The sequence below is a fragment of the Lichenostomus cassidix genome, chromosome Z, assembly GCF_008360975.1.
Source record: "Lichenostomus cassidix isolate B80296 chromosome Z, HeHo_3.0, whole genome shotgun sequence".
NCBI classification, from domain to species: Eukaryota; Metazoa; Chordata; class Aves; order Passeriformes; family Meliphagidae; genus Lichenostomus; species Lichenostomus cassidix.
Genome location: NC_139511.1, coordinates 30,671,563 through 30,689,714, shown reverse-complemented (window position 1 = coordinate 30,689,714; position 18,152 = coordinate 30,671,563). Strand labels below are relative to the sequence as shown.

General features: G+C 39.6%; 1 protein-coding gene across 5 annotated transcripts in view; it reads right to left on the bottom strand.

Annotated features, from left to right (window-relative positions):
- HOOK3 (hook microtubule tethering protein 3) overlaps nucleotides 1-18,152 on the bottom strand; it is an 87,181-nt gene that overhangs the window by 11,866 nt on the left and 57,163 nt on the right. For 3 of the 5 annotated variants that reach the window (XM_085042211.1, XM_085042208.1, XM_085042212.1), the window contains 10 exons: nucleotides 17,906-17,993; nucleotides 17,282-17,351; nucleotides 12,603-12,743; nucleotides 10,523-10,610; nucleotides 6,182-6,259; nucleotides 5,391-5,425; nucleotides 4,501-4,583; nucleotides 3,057-3,157; nucleotides 875-979; nucleotides 697-768 (listed from right to left, as the gene is read on the bottom strand). In XM_085042211.1, the coding sequence (XP_084898337.1) occupies nucleotides 697-768; nucleotides 875-979; nucleotides 3,057-3,157; nucleotides 4,501-4,583; nucleotides 5,391-5,425; nucleotides 6,182-6,259; nucleotides 10,523-10,610; nucleotides 12,603-12,743; nucleotides 17,282-17,351; nucleotides 17,906-17,993 (861 nt within the window). The remainder of the gene's footprint in view (nucleotides 1-696; nucleotides 769-874; nucleotides 980-3,056; nucleotides 3,158-4,500; nucleotides 4,584-5,390; nucleotides 5,426-6,181; nucleotides 6,260-10,522; nucleotides 10,611-12,602; nucleotides 12,744-17,281; nucleotides 17,352-17,905; nucleotides 17,994-18,152) is intronic. The other 2 variants (XM_085042210.1, XM_085042209.1) reach the window with 1 other exon arrangement.

Sequence of the window (18,152 nt, the reverse complement as noted above, 5' to 3'; positions counted from 1 at the left end):
ATTCTATGGAGTAGAATGAAATATGTAAGTTACAGATGTCAAGGAGTCTTTCTATATGAACAGCAGTTTCAGTGAAACCACTCTGCCAAAGGGAAGTCTTGAACACATCTGATGTGGGTGACAACTCTTCTGGCACACAGGCCCAGCAAAAGCTGTATGGCTGCACAGATCACATCTTCTATTAATTTTAATTGTTTGAATAACTTAAGTGAGGGTTCTGCTGCTGTTCTCACTCCTTTTATGGGGCTAAATCTGCACTCAAGTTAAAAGGATCCTTCCTCAGAACATTTAAGCTGAATTGCAAGTAAGCTGAATTGCTTTGATTGTGCCTCTTCATTAGAAACAACTGGAAGACTAGAGAGTGGTGAATCAAAGAAGAAAGTAAATTTGAACACTGTAATTTGTGTAACTGAAGGGCTGGGATTATAAAACAGTGATCTGAGGTGTTTCTGATTTTAAAAATTGAAAATGACAAACATTCTCTTTTATTTAACCTAAGGTTATTATAGGAACATACTTTTACACAGAGATAACTTAAAATTACCAAAAAGTATTTGTTTCTGTGTTTGTGTGTTGGAAAACACTTTTCAAACACAAATACTGTAAATGAATGAATGCTGTTATGAACATGCCAGAAACAACTAGTATTAATTTAATTTTTTTTTTTTTCCATTCAAAGGTTTGGGATATTCTTACCATATTGTACCAGGCACTAACGATAAATTTCTCCTCCATTTCTCTTTGACTTTTTGTTTTCTCATATTCTTTCTATAAAACAAAAAAATCCCATATATTTAAAGCCAAAGTATAATAGAAGTATTAGCCTGCAACTAAAAAATAATGAGTTTTTACCAGAAAACACAAGGATTACTACCTCCAGGGAATGAAACATTCTGTCCCGCTCTTGCAACTGATTTTTCAGTGCCTGAATCTCAGGAGCAGCACCCTGGTTCTGTTTAGGATCTAATGTGCGGATGACCTGTAAGATAAAACCAGTTTGTTTTTTATTAAATACTGCAAAAGCAATCTTGTTAAGGAATTCAAACCTTTTAAGTCAGAAAGAAATTAAGTCATTAAGAAATAAAAAAAAGTGACTTAAAATATGTCTACCTTTGTCATCAACCATGACATATTAGACCATCTGAACAGGGCCCTCTTACAGGACTGTGAAACAAAACTACTGACAAGAAAAAGTGATACCTAAAAGGTTCAGTATCCCACACTCACATTTGCAGTTCCTAACTCAGGCCACCTTACCACAGGGCCATGGTGATAGAAACATCTTTTATAAGGTTTCACTCTTTATAGCTGTGGTTTTCCTGCCTGTCAATTTCTCCAGCTTTAGGAAGGATTGCTTCTATCCTTATGGATATTTGCCACAATTCACCTACCTGGGGTACCAGGTGCTGAAATTTCTAGGTAGCTCTGTTAAGCCAAGAAGCACTCTGTGGCACATGCACAATTACTATGTTATTAGTAAGATGAAGAGACACCTGGTTACATTTGTATGTGTCATCCAAGAGTGCCAGCAAAAAGAGCTAAATCAAGAATAAATACAGCAAAATGCCTGAATTATTAAGCCTTTAGTAGAAAATGGCTTAAAACTTTTCAACAGCCTCTGGCTACGTAGAAAGAGGTTTCTCTTCTTTTGTCTTTCTACCTATTTCAGAGTTGTGTCCAGATGCTGAAACAAAACAATGCCTTACATTTTAGTGAGACATTAAACATGTAAGTCCTATGAGGAGTGGTTAAGGGTAGCTGGGGGTGTTTAGGCTGGAGAAAAGACAGTTCTGGGAGCTTTATCACTTTCTGCTTAAAAGGACGTTTATTGCCAGGTGGGGCTGGCCTCTTCTCCCAGGCAACCAGTGACAGGATGAGACAACACAGCCTCAAGCTGTGCCAGGGGAGGTTTAGGTTGGGTTGTCAAGCATAGGAATTAGTTGCCAAGGGACGTGGTGTAGTCACTATCCTTGGAGGTGTTCATGGAACTGGAGGTGGCACTTAGTGCCATGTTCTAGTTAACACAGCAGTGATCAAAGGCTGGACTTGACGATCTTGGAGCTCTTTTGCAACCTAAATGGCTCCATTCTGTTCTATAACAGCATGTTATTTTTCTAAGAAAATACTCATTAGAACTGGATACACTTTCCATGGTGGAGGCCTAAAATGATTCTACTGGTCTTCACAAAAGAAACACCCACAAAAACCCATCAATATCAACGAGAAAAAAAAAAAAACAACCCCAAACCAAACACAAATAAAACTCAAAATGAAAGTTGATAAAAAGGTTACAAACAGTTAGCCTTTGTAAATGTAAAAGGCTAACTTTTTGTAAAATATCCTATAGTAACAGAGTACATACAAAAATCAAATCTTGCTGAAAAGGGAAAAGCTACCTTTCAGTGGAACATACTCTGAGACATGACAACCAATATAAAATGGGGGTCAGGGGAGAAATTAGTTTAGACTTCCTGAAGACATTTTAAAATAAGTCATTCAGGAAACTACATAGAAGTCCAGAAAGAAAGCATAACGTTTTGCCAAATTAGGAACCTACTGACAGATTCCAATGTAATGATATGTATCCAAAGACACTGATATGCTTTTGAGAAACACAAACAAAATAGCGAAGTATACTAAGAGAAGGAATGGGACTATGATTAAGACCACAATACTGCCATTTCAAAGCTAGCAGTATGTCCACATCCTCATTACTTAAATATTAGTCACCTTCTCGACATAAGCATATACTAAGTAACAAAGGCAAAGAGAATGCTGAACATCACCAGAGAAACATAACTATTGAAAGCTGTCCAGTGAAAAAGATCCCTTTACTGATAACAAGCAGCAATAAAAGAGTCACAAAAATGGGGTGAAATCTTCTGCAGAATTAATCCATAATAAGTACTGAAACAACAGGATTATACACAATGGGCCTTCGTTCTGTTTTACTTGTTAGTGCGTATACAGACACCTCCTTCATTTCTATTTCCATGGAGTGGACACATAATACAATCTGTCAAAGAGGGACAGTAACAAGGAACACATCTACTTACACTTTTGGCTTTTTCCAAATACTTCTTGTATCGTTCTTCCATTTGCTTCATCTCCTCCTCCTTTTTCCGTAAAGCTTCTTGTAATTCCTCAATTTTAAGTGCTTTAACGCCAGGAGATGCACACATTGGAAAATAACATCATTATATTATGCATACTTTCATGTTTTATAGACATTTAAGACCCAGCTAGAATATATTTCAGTGAAGAAAAGCTGACATAAGAAACCCAATGTAGCAGATATCACAGATTTAATTACTGTACAGCTCAGAAACACATTAGAAATATGTACTCCTACACAATCTCATAAAATGTATTATTTTGGACATAATTTTGCTTTTTAAAATTATGAAAAATAAAGATAAATGGAATCACAGATCAATCATATTACTGAACACATTTAGAAAATTAGTTTACTAATGGTTTACAGCTACTATAACATCTCGGCATGTGATATAGACATATGTGATTTTTCTTATTTTATGTAAGAGGAATAATTCCTAACAGGCACAACTCTTGCTTAAATCTGCTAAACTGTAACATGGACAAAATTTATCAGAAATGTGAGGGGAAATTAAATTTGGTGTATTCATATTACATTTTCTTAAGCAGCAATTGAGATCAGTAGAACAATTTATTGCACAGATTTTTCCTCTGTTGGTGTGAGAATATGTCAAGACACTATCACTTCTATACAACATCTCAGTTCTCAGAAAACCAAATTATATTTTTTAAATTTTTTCCTCTATCTTGCTATGAATAAAGTAATTTTACCACAAACCAAAAAAGCTGCCATTGGTTACAATCTTTTGCCTTGTTCTATAATAAACAGTCTTTTAAAAAATCCAAATTACCTCCTTCATTTCTTGTAAAGAAAAAACATAGCAATAATATGCTAAAAACTAGATGCTGGGTTTTGCATACCCTCTGAGCAATATGATACTTTTCTTTCATTCTCTTTGACCAGTGACTGAGTGTTTTCTTAAATTACAACACATTTTTGAAAGTGCATTGAAGGAATATGTATTGGAAGCAAAAATAAGCCAGTGACAGCAGCAAGGATCTTCTAAATTAGGATCTTATGAGACATGACAGTTCTAGATAGCTGAGTTTCAATGGCAGGTATGACAGTGAGCTGGTACTTCTATGGCCATTGTCACTAGGGTTTGGGACTACATTATCTTAAAGGTTCATTCTAACCTCTTAGCATTCTATGATTCTACGATTTCTTACAAAAATGGTTTCCAAAATGTGGTCCCATGTATTTCAAGTGCTAAAACCATCATTTTGGTCCCCGTAGTTTCCAGAGAAATTAACAACATACATGTCACTTCTATTAAAAATGTACATTTTGCTTACCTGACACCTTCTTTAGGCATTATAATTAAAGATGTTACACATTAAATAAGTTACAAAGAAAATAAATGGACTGCATGGATAACTCACAACTGTTGTTGCATCTTGGTTCTAAATCTTCAATAATAGCTCGTTTCTTCTGTAGCTCATTGTTAGCTTCATGGAGCTTCTCCCTATTACAAACCACAGAAGCACATATTGTTTCCCCAGTAGTATTACTATGCTTGAAATGAGCACTAAGCAGTACAGAAAATCCTCAGAGAGAGACTATTTCTATGGGCATGATTGATTTTTTTCTGCAAGAAATGAGGACAAGTGACAATATCACTGTAGAAATATTTGTTAGATAAGATGCAAAACATCATTCTGTATGGAGAACTGCAAAAACAAACAACTTCTTTGTCAGTAACTGTACTTAATTTGGAACTTAGAGTTAATTGCACAATGAGGGCCTAATATCAATACTCACAACTGATATTACATTGAGAAAGAATGGCTAAACCCAAAAGCAACATAAACTTTTTGCAAGCCAGTCAAAAAGCAAATACTCTTCTAGGGAAGTAAAAGATATGCAAAATAGCACAACAAAATGATAGCACTTCCTGAAGTATTACATTCTAAGCAATAATGCATATTAAAGAGTAATATGCATTATATGCATGTATAAAATTAATTTTGTTTACATTACATGCTTTTCTCAGAAAAAAATTACTTAGTCCTCTTGAGCAAAGATTTGCACAACGTTAAGCAAGGTTTTCTACCCAACACAAAATGATGGTTCCCTCACCACTCTAACTTTCATACTGGTTTGCTATGAGAAAAAAACAGAATCTGAACAGCAGATACCCAAATATTCCTGTGTTAGCTAATCTCTCTTAGTTGTGTATTTTCCGGATCCATGACTAATGACTGTCTGCCTTCCTAACCACATGGAAAACATGTAATTTCAAACTGTAAACAAAACAAACAAAAATACTTACAGATGTTCTTCAAGTTTCTTTTTCAGAAGAACTGACTAAAATAGAAAGTTAAATGTTTTACTTTAACATATTGTGAAGCTTTAATACATTAAAAATTATTTTAAAACATGCAATTTTGACATTCTAACCAAAATCCAACTTTTTTTACTTCAGTTTTAGATCACAACTGTAAAGCCTCTGTGGTAGCAGCCTTTCTCTTCACAGCTGTGTGCCTTTAGTAAAATTAGAACCCTTTACAACTTTACAAATATTTTCCCAGGAACTAGATCAATAAAAGCAAGATCCACAAATGACAGAATTGTATGGCAGTTGTTTTAATTTGTTCAGTACTTTGTATTGGAAAGTGCAGCAAAATTTGGAAGAAGAGCTGTCCTACCAATATAGCATTGCAACTTGCATGAAGACATGTAGCAAATTAGTTGAAGTAAATTCCCATCCCCACAGAAACTAGAAGGAGTAGAGTATTTCAAATGGGAGCATAGCAAAAATGTCACCTTTTTTGTGTTTCTTATCTTTATTGATTACAAACACATAAAAATCACCGTACAACTCACAATGTTCCACTTTCTGGTTAAATCACGTTTAGATAAGCTCTTTGAATAAAAACTTTGAAGTAATTTTTTAACATTAAACTCACTTCATACACAGTGAGTACCTCTCAAAAAAAAAAAAACCAAAAAAAAACCCCAAACCCAAAAAACAACAAAAAAATGAAACCAAAAACTCAAACCCAACCCAATAAATGTCTATGAACTGAAAGTAGTGTTAAGTAAATAGAAAGCCATACTCACAATAGCCTTGAGCAGAAGCCCATGCCAAGAAACAGAGATGACATTAGTATAAAGCAAAACAGCAGCCAACAGAAGAAACTATTTAGAAAGTCATGAACAGAAAAAGTTAAAGCTATGTATTTTTCACGCATGTTCAATTTTTTCCTCTGTTCTCATGAGCCATTTCATCCTGAAACATTTTCTAAAACATATCACTAAACCCAAAACTATAAAAATAATAAAGAAGTACATTTACAAATAATTGTGTTTGAAACAGAATTCCAAAGGAAAGCAAGTGCTATTTTGGAAAGTAATTTTAAAACAAAAGTCATACAACTAATAAAATGGAGGAAAATTGCCAGTCTGTTGGGCTACAATTAGAATTAAGAGATGCAGGTGTTTTTGTGGTGTGATGCTGAATTGTGCTTTGCCACACTGATTGAATACAAAGCAAATGTAGAATATCTAAATCTGCAACTGCCTTTTTGATTTGTATTTATCCAGTATTAATCATGTGACTGATGGTCCAAAACACCATCAAAATATGAGAAAATTATTTTAAAAAATTACTTCATTGGTTTTTTTTCCAATGTTCTTTCAACAAAGGTTTAGACACCTCACTGACAGAAAAAATTGCTGTGTGCACTCAAAAAACTTTTTAATTTGGCTATATTTCAAAATATTGTCTTTGATCACATTCCTGGGATGTGTTTTTTCACTATATCAAAAGAGATTTTCTTATTGCATGACAAGAAAGGTGGGGAGCCATAAAAACAAGCCAACATGGGTCTATTGACTTCACAGTCAGAAATTTGCAACAGCTAAGGATCTGCAAGTTTTTGGCTTTTTTCTTTTCCAGTCCTCTGAACAACTGCAGCAATACCACCTTTTCTGTAACAAAAAACATTTGTATGCATCCTTCTCTGTCACAAATCATTTGAACTGTCCTCATCACTTATATCCAATCATTTAGGGGACTACTGGCTGGCTGGGACAAGAAAGGGAGGAAGTTGAAAGCAGTTTCCCTAGGGTATGAAAATCAAAACTGAACTCAGCTTGACGTTTGTAACCCCTGTTTTGCAACTGGGTTTATCTTGAAACAGACACAACTACCAGTCAACACTGATTCAACTGGTGTATTATTTACCTAGTACCTGCACTGCTGTGGGAGTGACCCCTCTCTCATCTGGATAGATTATGTTCTCACAAGCAAGAAACTAAACACAGCTCAAACAATTAAAAGAAGCAGAATTGAGTTTACTCACATTAATTTGCCCAAGACACATGATTAGGAAAAAGACTAAAACACTAAATGTGCTATTTCAGGAACCCAAAGATCCTGTATTTACTTGGCAGATAAATTCAAGTAAATTACTCTAAAAACAGGCAAACATTACTTCTGGGATTCTTACAGTAAGCTTTAAAGACTCATATACAAATCTAAAATGTAGTTACTGTAATTGTTCTCTCATAAAAAGATGAGTTTCCTAAAAGCTGTAGAAACAAAAATCTTTTTGCTTGAAATTTATTTCACGCTTAAACAAGCTGAAGGAACAAGTCTGTCCCTTTTTTCAAGACAACATTTGGTTCTGTTTTACATGTTAAGGACACGGGCAGATGGCTAGGCTCTGGCCTGAGGTTAAGCTAACTTAACTAATTTAGCGGGGTGTGGGAAACTATGGGTCATCACTTTAGATGACTGCTTGATGAGATTGGTAATGCAGGGAGGTGGTGATGAAAGTTTTAAAGCAGCACCATGATATATGGTCAGATTTCAAGGATGCTAAACATAATGATAGAGTGGTTTGGGTAGGAAGAGTATTCTAAAGGTCACATAGTCCAACCCCCTGCGATGAGCAGAGACATCTTCAACTAGATCAGGCTGCTCAGAGCCCTGCCCAATCTGGCCTTGAATATTCCATGGATGGGGCATCCACAATTTCCCTGAGCAACCTGTTCCAGTGTTTCATCAAATGAACAAAGTGGCGGAACTTCATGGGTAACTGAAGAGGTAACAGAGTTCTGGGGACCTTTTAGGGAGGTGCTGAATCAGTAACAGCATGTAAGGCCAAGACTGCATATGTTACATTATGAAAAACATTAGGCATCGGATGGATTTAGCAAGTGGGGCAGAAGTAACTAAAGAAAGGGTGTTTATATAGGAAGGAATTAGGGCAGAGAACAGGAGAACAAGGATGATAAAGGACAGTGATAAGACATGCAAATGAGGCAGTCAAAGCTGTTCAGAGTAACTGTTGAGCAGCTCCACATGACTACTGCATTCTGAAGGACAATAAATCAAACCTGTTCTGACCACAGCATACACATCTGGGCTGATTCTGCAGTCTGGAAGATGGAGGTAAGGAGGCCTTTCCCTGGCTAGAGTGGTAACACCCAGAATGGACTAATCATGCATCCCCAGCAGAATGTGTCAGTGCCCATTACAGGCCCAATGGCACCAATTACTTTCAAACAGCTGCCTTCCATTGCACCTCAATACAAAATCAAAACTCTTTGCCCATGGGGACCTTGGCACACAGCACATATCACTGCAAGGACACTTGGGGACACACTGGGTTAGGACAGTACCTCTACGTCTTGTTGGGCACATCTAAAAATAACTTCAGCTTTAGAACCAAACAAAACTTAAAAAGAAAAAAAAAACCACCAAAAAAAACAAACAAAAAAACTAACCAAAACCCAAAAATAAAGGAACCTGAGCCCTCATCATACATTTTTGGACTGAATTAAAATGGAGTGTCAGTTTCCTGGATTGAGCGCATTTACAGTATAAGTATGTAAAAATACGAATTTCAGTGTATTGTTACAGAAAAATAGGAAAACACAGAGGAAATCAGCTGAAAAAAAAAGCTGCATTGATTAACTTCAGGCTGTGTCTCTCCTAATACTTTTTTTCCCATGTTTCTGAAGAATCACTCTTTTTGTATGGATATCCTACAGATATAACTCAGGTAGTCTCAGCACCACTTCCATCTACTTGAGTGGCTGGGTTTAACGTCTGAGGTTTGCTCTGTTTCGTCAGAGAGATTGCATGAGGAAACCATGTCAGAGGTTCTTGCATCCTCAACAGTTCTCTGAGTCTACACTCACTCATTTGCTTCCTTAAGAGTAAATGAAATCCTGCACAAAGAACTCAGCAAAACAGACCACGGGATTACTGCCTATAAATCACCACACTGCTATGGTCAGACCTACACAGAAGCCATGCGTGCAGACACACTCTATATTACTGCCCCAACCAGGGCTTCAAGGGACACAATTAAAATTGAAGTAAATAAAGCTGAATACAATTGCACAGGGATCATTTACAATACTCAATATCTGAGAATAACTTTTTCATATTCTTGTTCACCCTGAAAAATTTGATTTTGGCCAATAATCAAGACAACAAAGAACATCTCAGAATAGACCTATTTTAACGTGCATTCTAAACACATTCTAAGTTAATCAGGAAAATAATCTCGTGGGAAATCAACTAGGTATTCTACATTCATATAGTTTATTCTGAAAATGAAAAAGAAAACTAAATTTAACATACTCTTAAATGAACATAAGCAGCTAGTAAAAAAACTTTCACTATTTTATATAAATTATTTAAAATAAAACAACAAAACCAGAAAGCAACACATTACAATTTGTTGCCAATTAGCAACACAATACACTGAGATTGTGATCATATACCATGTAGGTATAGTCCAACAAATCCCTGCTTTCAAGAAAATTCTAGAGCTTCTTCTTTGAAATAGAGGAGATAATAAATTTTTGAGTGGAAGACTGAAAGTTGTTTTCCACACTAAATCAGCTACAATGTGTATTCTTACTTTTAAAATAAAGTAATTCTGTATACAGAAATAGAAAATGCTGCATTATGTTGAGGGCCTAATTATTTGAATTTTTTTCAGTTTTGGTCTGCCTGGCTTTTTCCATTCTGAGATACATTTACTTGAACAATAACAGACCTCCCAGTGGGCTGGAAAGGCCTTAACTTTCATTACAAAAACTAAACGAAAACCAACTTTATTCACAGAGAATCAAAATTTCCTCAATTCCCTACAAAACTCCTTATTCTAATTAAGTAATTTTAATGCTAAGTTTTCTATTGGCACAATTATTCAAATAACACATATTTGACACCATCTCCACATAGGATGGTTTTCTATTCTAGACAATAGTCTTACATCCTAGTTACAGAAGCACAATTTAGTGATAAGACCATACAGTAAACTATTAGAAATCTCAGTTTGGATATTTCTTTTACCTTTTTTTTTTTTTCCACAAAAGGGTGAAAGTTTCAGAAATGGTAACTACTTTAATGTAAGTTTGATGTACATTTCTACTTACATCTTCAGCTTTTGAACCTTGATCCTGCAAAGATTTTTGTAGTTCTTCAACCTGGGACTGTACTTCCAGAAGTCTCTGATTTACCAATCTAGGAAAGAGACCATATTTGTTTCTCAGAAAAAAAACAAATTGCAAGAGGAAGTCTCAGATTTTCAGTGTCCAGTGTTTTCAGGTCATCTACACAAAAAATGCAATACTGTAAATTATTCACAAAAGATTTACAGCAGTAAAATTTACAGCAGTCCCAAGATTATAACCTATAGTCATCCAGAACATTCTGATACTCTTCCAGGACAACACAAATGCATGCAGAAATCATTTCTATATACATGAAAGAAGACCTTTTAACAGTCCATTTTACTGTGCTAGAGCTGCTAGCTTGTGCTTTTACATCATTACAGAATCCTATAAACCTGTAGGTTGGAAGAGATATCCACAGGTTGCCTAGATCAAATCTCCTCCTTAAAGCAGGTGCACTTAACAGTGGATTGCTGGGAACCAAATCCAGTACAAGCTTTCGACACTTTTAAGGACAGAGGTCTAACAGTCACTTTGGGCTTTTCTTCTAGAGCTCAGACCCATACCCCATATTTTGTCTGTTGCCTCTTGTCCTTCCACTGATAACTTCTTCATAATAATCCAAATCTGTCTTCTTGCTACCTTCCCATCAGGCAGATGCAGATCACAGTACAATCTCCTCTATGCCACCTTTTCTTTGGTCTGGCAAACCCGGTTCTCAGTTTAATCCATTTAATCTCATCTAGCACATGCTCCAGTGTCTGTCACCTTAGCAGTATTCTGCTACACTCCTATACATCCACATCTCCCTTGAACTGGGGAATCAAAAATTACATGCTATGTCCAGATGTGCTATTGTAAGTACTGATGAGAGGTGAACAATCATTTTCACACACTGACTGCCTGCACCTCAGTGAGGACAGTCCCGATCACACTCAACTGCAATGTCCTCAGATAAAACATCCTCCTTTGCTGCCTACTAGGACCCCAGGGCTTTTGCAGCAGAGCTGCTACACAGCCAGGGACAGGGCTCCCATCAGTTCATGAACATCATGTTCATCAGTGATGAACAGCAAGCACTGGTCATGGTACTGATGACTGAGGAACTGGTTGCCAGACAGGTTTCATTTCACTGACAGTACTACTGTAGACTCAGCTGTCCAACCAGTTTTTTGCTCACTTTACTGTCCACTTCCTCAGTTTATATCTAACCATTTTGAACATAAGGATACCATGGGACACAGTATCAAAGGTTTTGCTAAAGCTAAGTACCATCCTCTGTTTCACCCTGCTTGACATGTGCAACTGTATCATTGTCGAGACAATTGGATTAGTTAGGCATGATTTGCTCTGAATAAATTCATGTTGACATTTCCCGATTACTTTCCTGTCCCTGATGTGGCTGGGAACAGATTCCAGATGGATTTGCTTTGTGAAATTTCCAGAAAGCAAGCTGCAGCTGACTGGTCTCTGTAGTTCCTCATGCTCTTTTTCCTGCCCTTCTTGAAGGTGAGTGCAGTATTCACCTTTTTTCAGGCTTCAGGCACCTCCCCCAGTTGAAGGGCAAGATAGGGGAAGATTAGATAGAGAACAAATTGGAAGTTTAGATATAGCAGGCTGCCCAGGAACATGTCCTGCTGGATTTTAAATATCTACAAGGATAGAGATAACCTCTCTGGGCAACGTACTCCAGTGTCCAGCAAAACTTACAGAAAAATGAAAAAAGGATGTTCTTACATTTAGATGAAATGTAATGTTTTAAGCTCTGCCCACTGCCTCTTGACCTGTTACTGAGCATTCCTGACAGGAGTCTAGCTCCATCTCCTTTAGACCCTCCCATCAGACACTTTGATAAGATACATTGATAAGATCTAACCTGAGCATTTTGTTTTCAAGGTTACATAGTCTCTATCCCTCCAACTTTACTCACACAGAGGACACTGCAGCCCTGTAATCACATCCTTGTGGCCTTTCACAGGACTGACTCCACTAAATCCATGTCCTTTTTGTCCTGGGGATGCCTGTAGGAAAGTCAACTGAAACAGAGGACAAAATTTCTTACCTGTTTTCTGTCTCCAGTTCATTCTTCCGTAAGTTTGCATCATCAAGAAGGCTCTGCAACAAGGCAATCTTTTCATTGTCAGAACCTTCTTGGTTCAATTTTAACATCTTGTTCTCATGCTGAAGGCGAATGAGCTTCTCCCTAAACACATGGAACAGAATTTTTTTAAAAAAAAAAGAATGCCAATATCTATAACAAACAACTTACCACATGAAATAAAATAATAACATAAATACAATCTTTTTAAGGGAGATGGCTGCTACAACAATCAGGTCTTCAAACTCCCAAATACAAATCTAATTTAAGGAGTTGTAATTGCAGAATGCAGAACACAAAGAAATTACCTGAGCGTCTTTATCAAATCTCAAATGAACAGATTTACAGGGCGAACACAGAGAATGCAAAACTTAATACCAAGTGTGAAGAAAGCATGTCACCTCAGCTGTCACTGAACTCATGCATAAACCTGAGCATCTCACTTCAACCTGTGGTCTGTGCGCACAGAATCACAGAATCATTTGGGTTGAAAAGAACTCTTATGATCATCAAGATCCAACATAACCCAGCACTGCCAAGACCACCACAGAACTGTGTCTACACATTTAATGGTGATTCAAACCACTTCCCTGGGTAGCCTGCTGCAATGCTTGACAACTCCTTTTGGGGAAGGTTATTATTGGATTAGGATATAGATTCCTAATACCCAATCTAAACCTCCCCTGGCACAGCTTGAGGAAAAGAGATCAATCCCCACCTCACGACAATGTCCTTCGGATAGTTGCAGAGAGTGGTAAGATCACCTCTCAGCCTCCTTTTCTACAGGATAAACAAACCTCCCACTCCCCATAGGACTTAACTCTCAAGGCCCTTCTCCAGCCCCACTGTCCTCTAGACAAGCTCCAGCACCTCAATGTCCTCCCTGCAGTGAGGAGGCCCAGAACTCATGGTGTGGCCCCACCAGGGCTGAGTGCAGGGGGACAATCCCTGCCCTGGTCCTGCTGGCCACATTATTGCTGATACAGGCCAGGATGGCAGTAGCCTTCTTGGCCACCTGGGCACTCGATGGTTCATGTTCAGCCAGCTCTCAACCAACACCCCTAAATCCACACCAGAATGACAGGTGCTATCCAGAAGGACATGGACAAACTGAAGAACTGGGGCTATGGAAACCTCATGAGGTTCAACAAGGCCAAGTGCAAGGTTCTGCACCTGGCCTATGGCAACCTCTGGTATCAATCCAGGCTGGGGGATGAACAGATGGAGAGCAGCCTGTGAGGAGCCATTTTAGATTTGATTTTTGCCTCAACACTGATTGTCAGAGGCCTGTTGGGGGAAGGGTTGCACATGTGCTACTTGCAGGAAAGCCTTGTCTCTGGGGAGACTTTTCTTGGCAACCATTTCATGTCTGACATGGGACAGTCTGTCAGCAGAACACCAGACACTGTACTCTCCAGAGACATTCTCCCATGGGATGGCGAAAGGTCTCTGCCAATGCATGGCAGTGGAAGGTCAGACTGGGCCAATGGACTCCTGTCAACAGATGGACTTTGGGAGGCAACAGGAGGTATAAAAACTAACTGCATCAGGAGCTCACTGGCTCGCCTGGGGGGGGCTTGCCTGGGGGAGTTTTTTGGAGACTGTGCTTTTTGCTTTTGAGGCTTTTTGAGGGGAGGCTCACTCCTGGGCCCACTCATTCTTACCTTGCTGCCAGGATCACTCACTTGCTCACTCACTGGCTTGCCCTACTCCTTCACCTGCCCCAGCCACCACCTGTCCTGCCTCCCTGCACCCGTAGCTGACAATCTGCAGCCCACCCTACCTGCCTCTGCTGCCACAATCCCTGTCGCGATGCTGTCCAGGGTCCTGCGGCTCCTGCCGATTGCATTTCCCTGCATGTCCAGCTGCCCATGGCTGTGGGAGCTATGCCAGTGGAGCCGTGCCTCTCTGGGAGCTGGGCAGGCTCCACGGCAGACAATGTGCACACCACACCCTCTGCTGTGTGCACATCGACAGCACCCATTGGCCCTGCTGTGGTAACACCTGCTTTTCTTCTCTGTCTCCCCTCTCTCTCCTCTCCCATTCCTTGTCCGTTTTCCCTCTTTCTTTTATGTCTTTCCAGCCCTCATTAGTGGGGCAGTTATATTTTTCTGTTTTTCATTACCAAGGAATGGTTCTCAGACACAAAGTTCATCTCTGTTGACTTAATTTCATTCCTGACGATCTAATTCCAAGAGAACTGCTCACAGTTCCCCTCAGTGGAACACAACACAGCCCTGGGGAGAAGGACATGGGGGTGCTGGTAGATATGAGTCTGGACATGACCCAGCCATGTGCACTCCCAGCCCGGAGAGCCAAACATGCCCTTGGCTGCATCCAAAGCAGTGTGGGCAGCAGGGCCAGGGAGGGGATTCTGCTCCTCTGCTCCACTCTGGTGAGACCCCACCTGGAACACTGCATCCAGCTCTGGGGTCCCAGCACAGCAAGGATGTCAACCAACTGAAGTGAGTCCAGAGGAAGACACTATGGTGATCACAGGAATGGAACACCTCTACCGTGAAAACAGGCTGAGACAGCTGGGGCTGTAGATCAGACTCTGATACCTTAGAGCAGCCTTCCAATACCTGAAGGGAGCCAAGAATGGAGCTGGAGAGGGAATTTTTTATAAGGGCATAGAGTGACAAGGCAAGGGAGAGTGGAGTTAAACTGAAAAAGGGTAGGTTTAGATTAGATCTTGAACAGAAATTCTTTACTGTGAGGGTTTGGAGGCAATGGCAAAGGGAGCTCCACTGTGGATGCCCCATTCCTGGCACTGTTCCAGGCCAGGCTGGATGGGGATTTGAGCAACCTGGTCTACTGGATAGTGTCCTTGCCCAGAGGTAGGCAAGATGATGGCAGCAGAGGTGGAACAAGATGATCTTTAAGGTCCCTTCCAACTCAAGCTGTTTTATGATTCTGCATCTTCTCCAGTCCTGTAGCACTGCATGGGTTGCTGTGACCCAAGGGCAAGACACAGCCCTTGGTGATGTTGAACTTCATGCAATTGTCCTCTGCCCAGTGATACAGCCTATTCAGATTCCTCTGCAGAGGCCTCAAACACTCCAGCAGAGCAACATTGTCCAGGGAAACCCAAAATATGATTGTATTCCGTGTCTATCTGTGCCCAAAATTGTTACCGTCTCTCCCTGCAGCTGGAAAACAGAACGGTGAAGAGGGGACTGGGAGGGTACCCCGGGCTCTTTAAAAGCTGAAGTACTCATGCAGAGTCATTCTCTGCCTGCTAGGTTTGCCCCTTGGTTCTTTCTTGCCTGGACTTGCTACAGTAGCAAACCGAGAAGCTGCATTTCACAATCCAGAAACTATTTCAGAATGAATTTTGCAACATCTGTCTGCAGCCACTCCCTCAGTACTCTTCAGTGAATGCCACCCACCCCCCTGGACTTGCAAGTGTCCAATCAAAGCAGCTCATTAGCTGTTTCCTCCTGTACTGTGGAGGCTTTATTCAGCTTCTTGCCGCTGTCTTCCAGATCAGTGGTCTTACTATTAAAGAGTGTGGCAAAGAAGGCTTTTAAGTAGATCAGCCTTTTCCTTGCCCTTTACTGGTATGGTCCCCCTTCCATCCAACAAGGGATGCAGATTCTCCTGAGCCCTCATTAAACTGTGAATGCCTTTATCAAAACATTTTTTAATTGTCTTTTATTGGCAGTAGCTGGATTAAGATCTAGTTCAGCTTTGGCTCTTCTAATTTTCTTCCTGCATAACTGCACCAACATCTCTGTAGTCCTCCTGAGCAGCTTTGGCCCTTCTACCAAACATGATACAATCTTTTTTATCCTGAGTTCAAGTCCACTGGGACATCTTCCCTGGCTGGCTTGCTCAACAGCTGTGTTAGGAAGTTATCTTCCACACAGTCCAGGAATCTCCTAGACTGATCCTCTACTGCTGTCTTGCATTTCCAGCAGCCATCTGGTAAGTTGAAGTCCTCCACAAAAAGACGGGCCAGCAATTTCAAGACCTCTCCCAGCTTCTTATACCATAGTGCATCCTAGATGAGTGGTCTGTAACAGACCCACCAAGGTATGTGCCTTGTGGCTTTCCCCTTCATTCTTACTTATAAACACAACTCTTTTGGTACCATCATCAAGCTCCAGACAATCAAGACCCGGCAACAACAAGAGTCTTTTTCTAATCTCCAACCAAAACCTTCCCTGACAGACATTCAGGCTGTTCCCTTGGGTCCTGTCACTGGGCACAATGGAGAAGAGATGAGTGCCTGCCCCCGCCCCTCCTCTTCCTCTCAAGAGGAAGGCAGAGGCCACCATGGGATGTCCCCTCAGTCTCCTCATGGCCAGGCTGAACAGACCAAATGACCTTAGCTACTCTCATATAGCTTCCTCTCAAGGCCCCTCACCATCCTTGTGGCCCTTCTTTGGATGCTAAGAGCTTTATGTTCTTCTCATACTGTGGAACCCAACACTGCACACAGGACTCTGCCTGAGAACCCAACACTCACGCAGGAGAGCAGAGTGGGACAATCCTGTCCCTTGCCCAGCTGGTGATGCTGTGACTGATGCACCCCTGCACACGGGTGGCCCTCCTGGCTGCCAGGGCACTGCTGGTTCATGTTCAACTTGCCAATGATGATTGCAAAGGTTAGTAAAACAAAGCACATATTAGCTTACTTTATTTCAGGAGTAATGATTTCTGCTGCTAAACTGTCTGAAGGCTCTTGTCTTCCCAAAGGCATCAATCCTGAGTAAGGAAAAGAACACCACTTACTTTCTCTACATGACAAGTAGACATTGTACTGGAAGTTTTAGACTATTGCTAGACAATGTAAAATGACAAAGTCAGGCTACAGCAAGACTGACAGACAAGCACCATTTCATTTGGTGAATCATTACTTCTGACTTTATCCATTCTGAAAAAATAATATTGCAGTTTATTTTCTGCTAATTATCTTATCTAAGAACTACAAAGCTACACGAGATTACACACAGAAATAAACTATAACACACGAAACATCATGAGAAAACATCTCTCTAAAGCAAATTCTGTAACTGCACAGAAATCAGATATACATTATAAAAATATCCCACTGGAGAGGAGACTAAAATTTCTGACTGAAATAACATTTGAAGCTTTTGCTTGCTTATGAAGCTATGAATAGTTGATGAAGTTTTTCACTGCTGATTTTAAAGGAACTTAAGCTTATTCTGTGCTACACGACAGCACATTTAATACTCTCCAGAAAGCTGTTGTAAACTTCAGAAAAGAGGCATTTAATCTCTTTAATTGTCCTTTACCTGTAGTGGTGAGTTGACCCTCCTGAGCTTGTACACATCTGAGTTCTTCAATAGTTTCTTTCAAAGAATCCCTTTCTGTTCTTAATCTCTGAATTATTAGAAAGAGAACGAATATAAGTCTTGGCAGTACAAATCCACCTCTAACAGCCTTCAAAATTTTAAAAACAATTTAAATCAACTCTAGAGATTACTTTCAAATTAAGGTGTCTCAATCTATTTCATAAAAGAATAAATCTAAGTATTATAT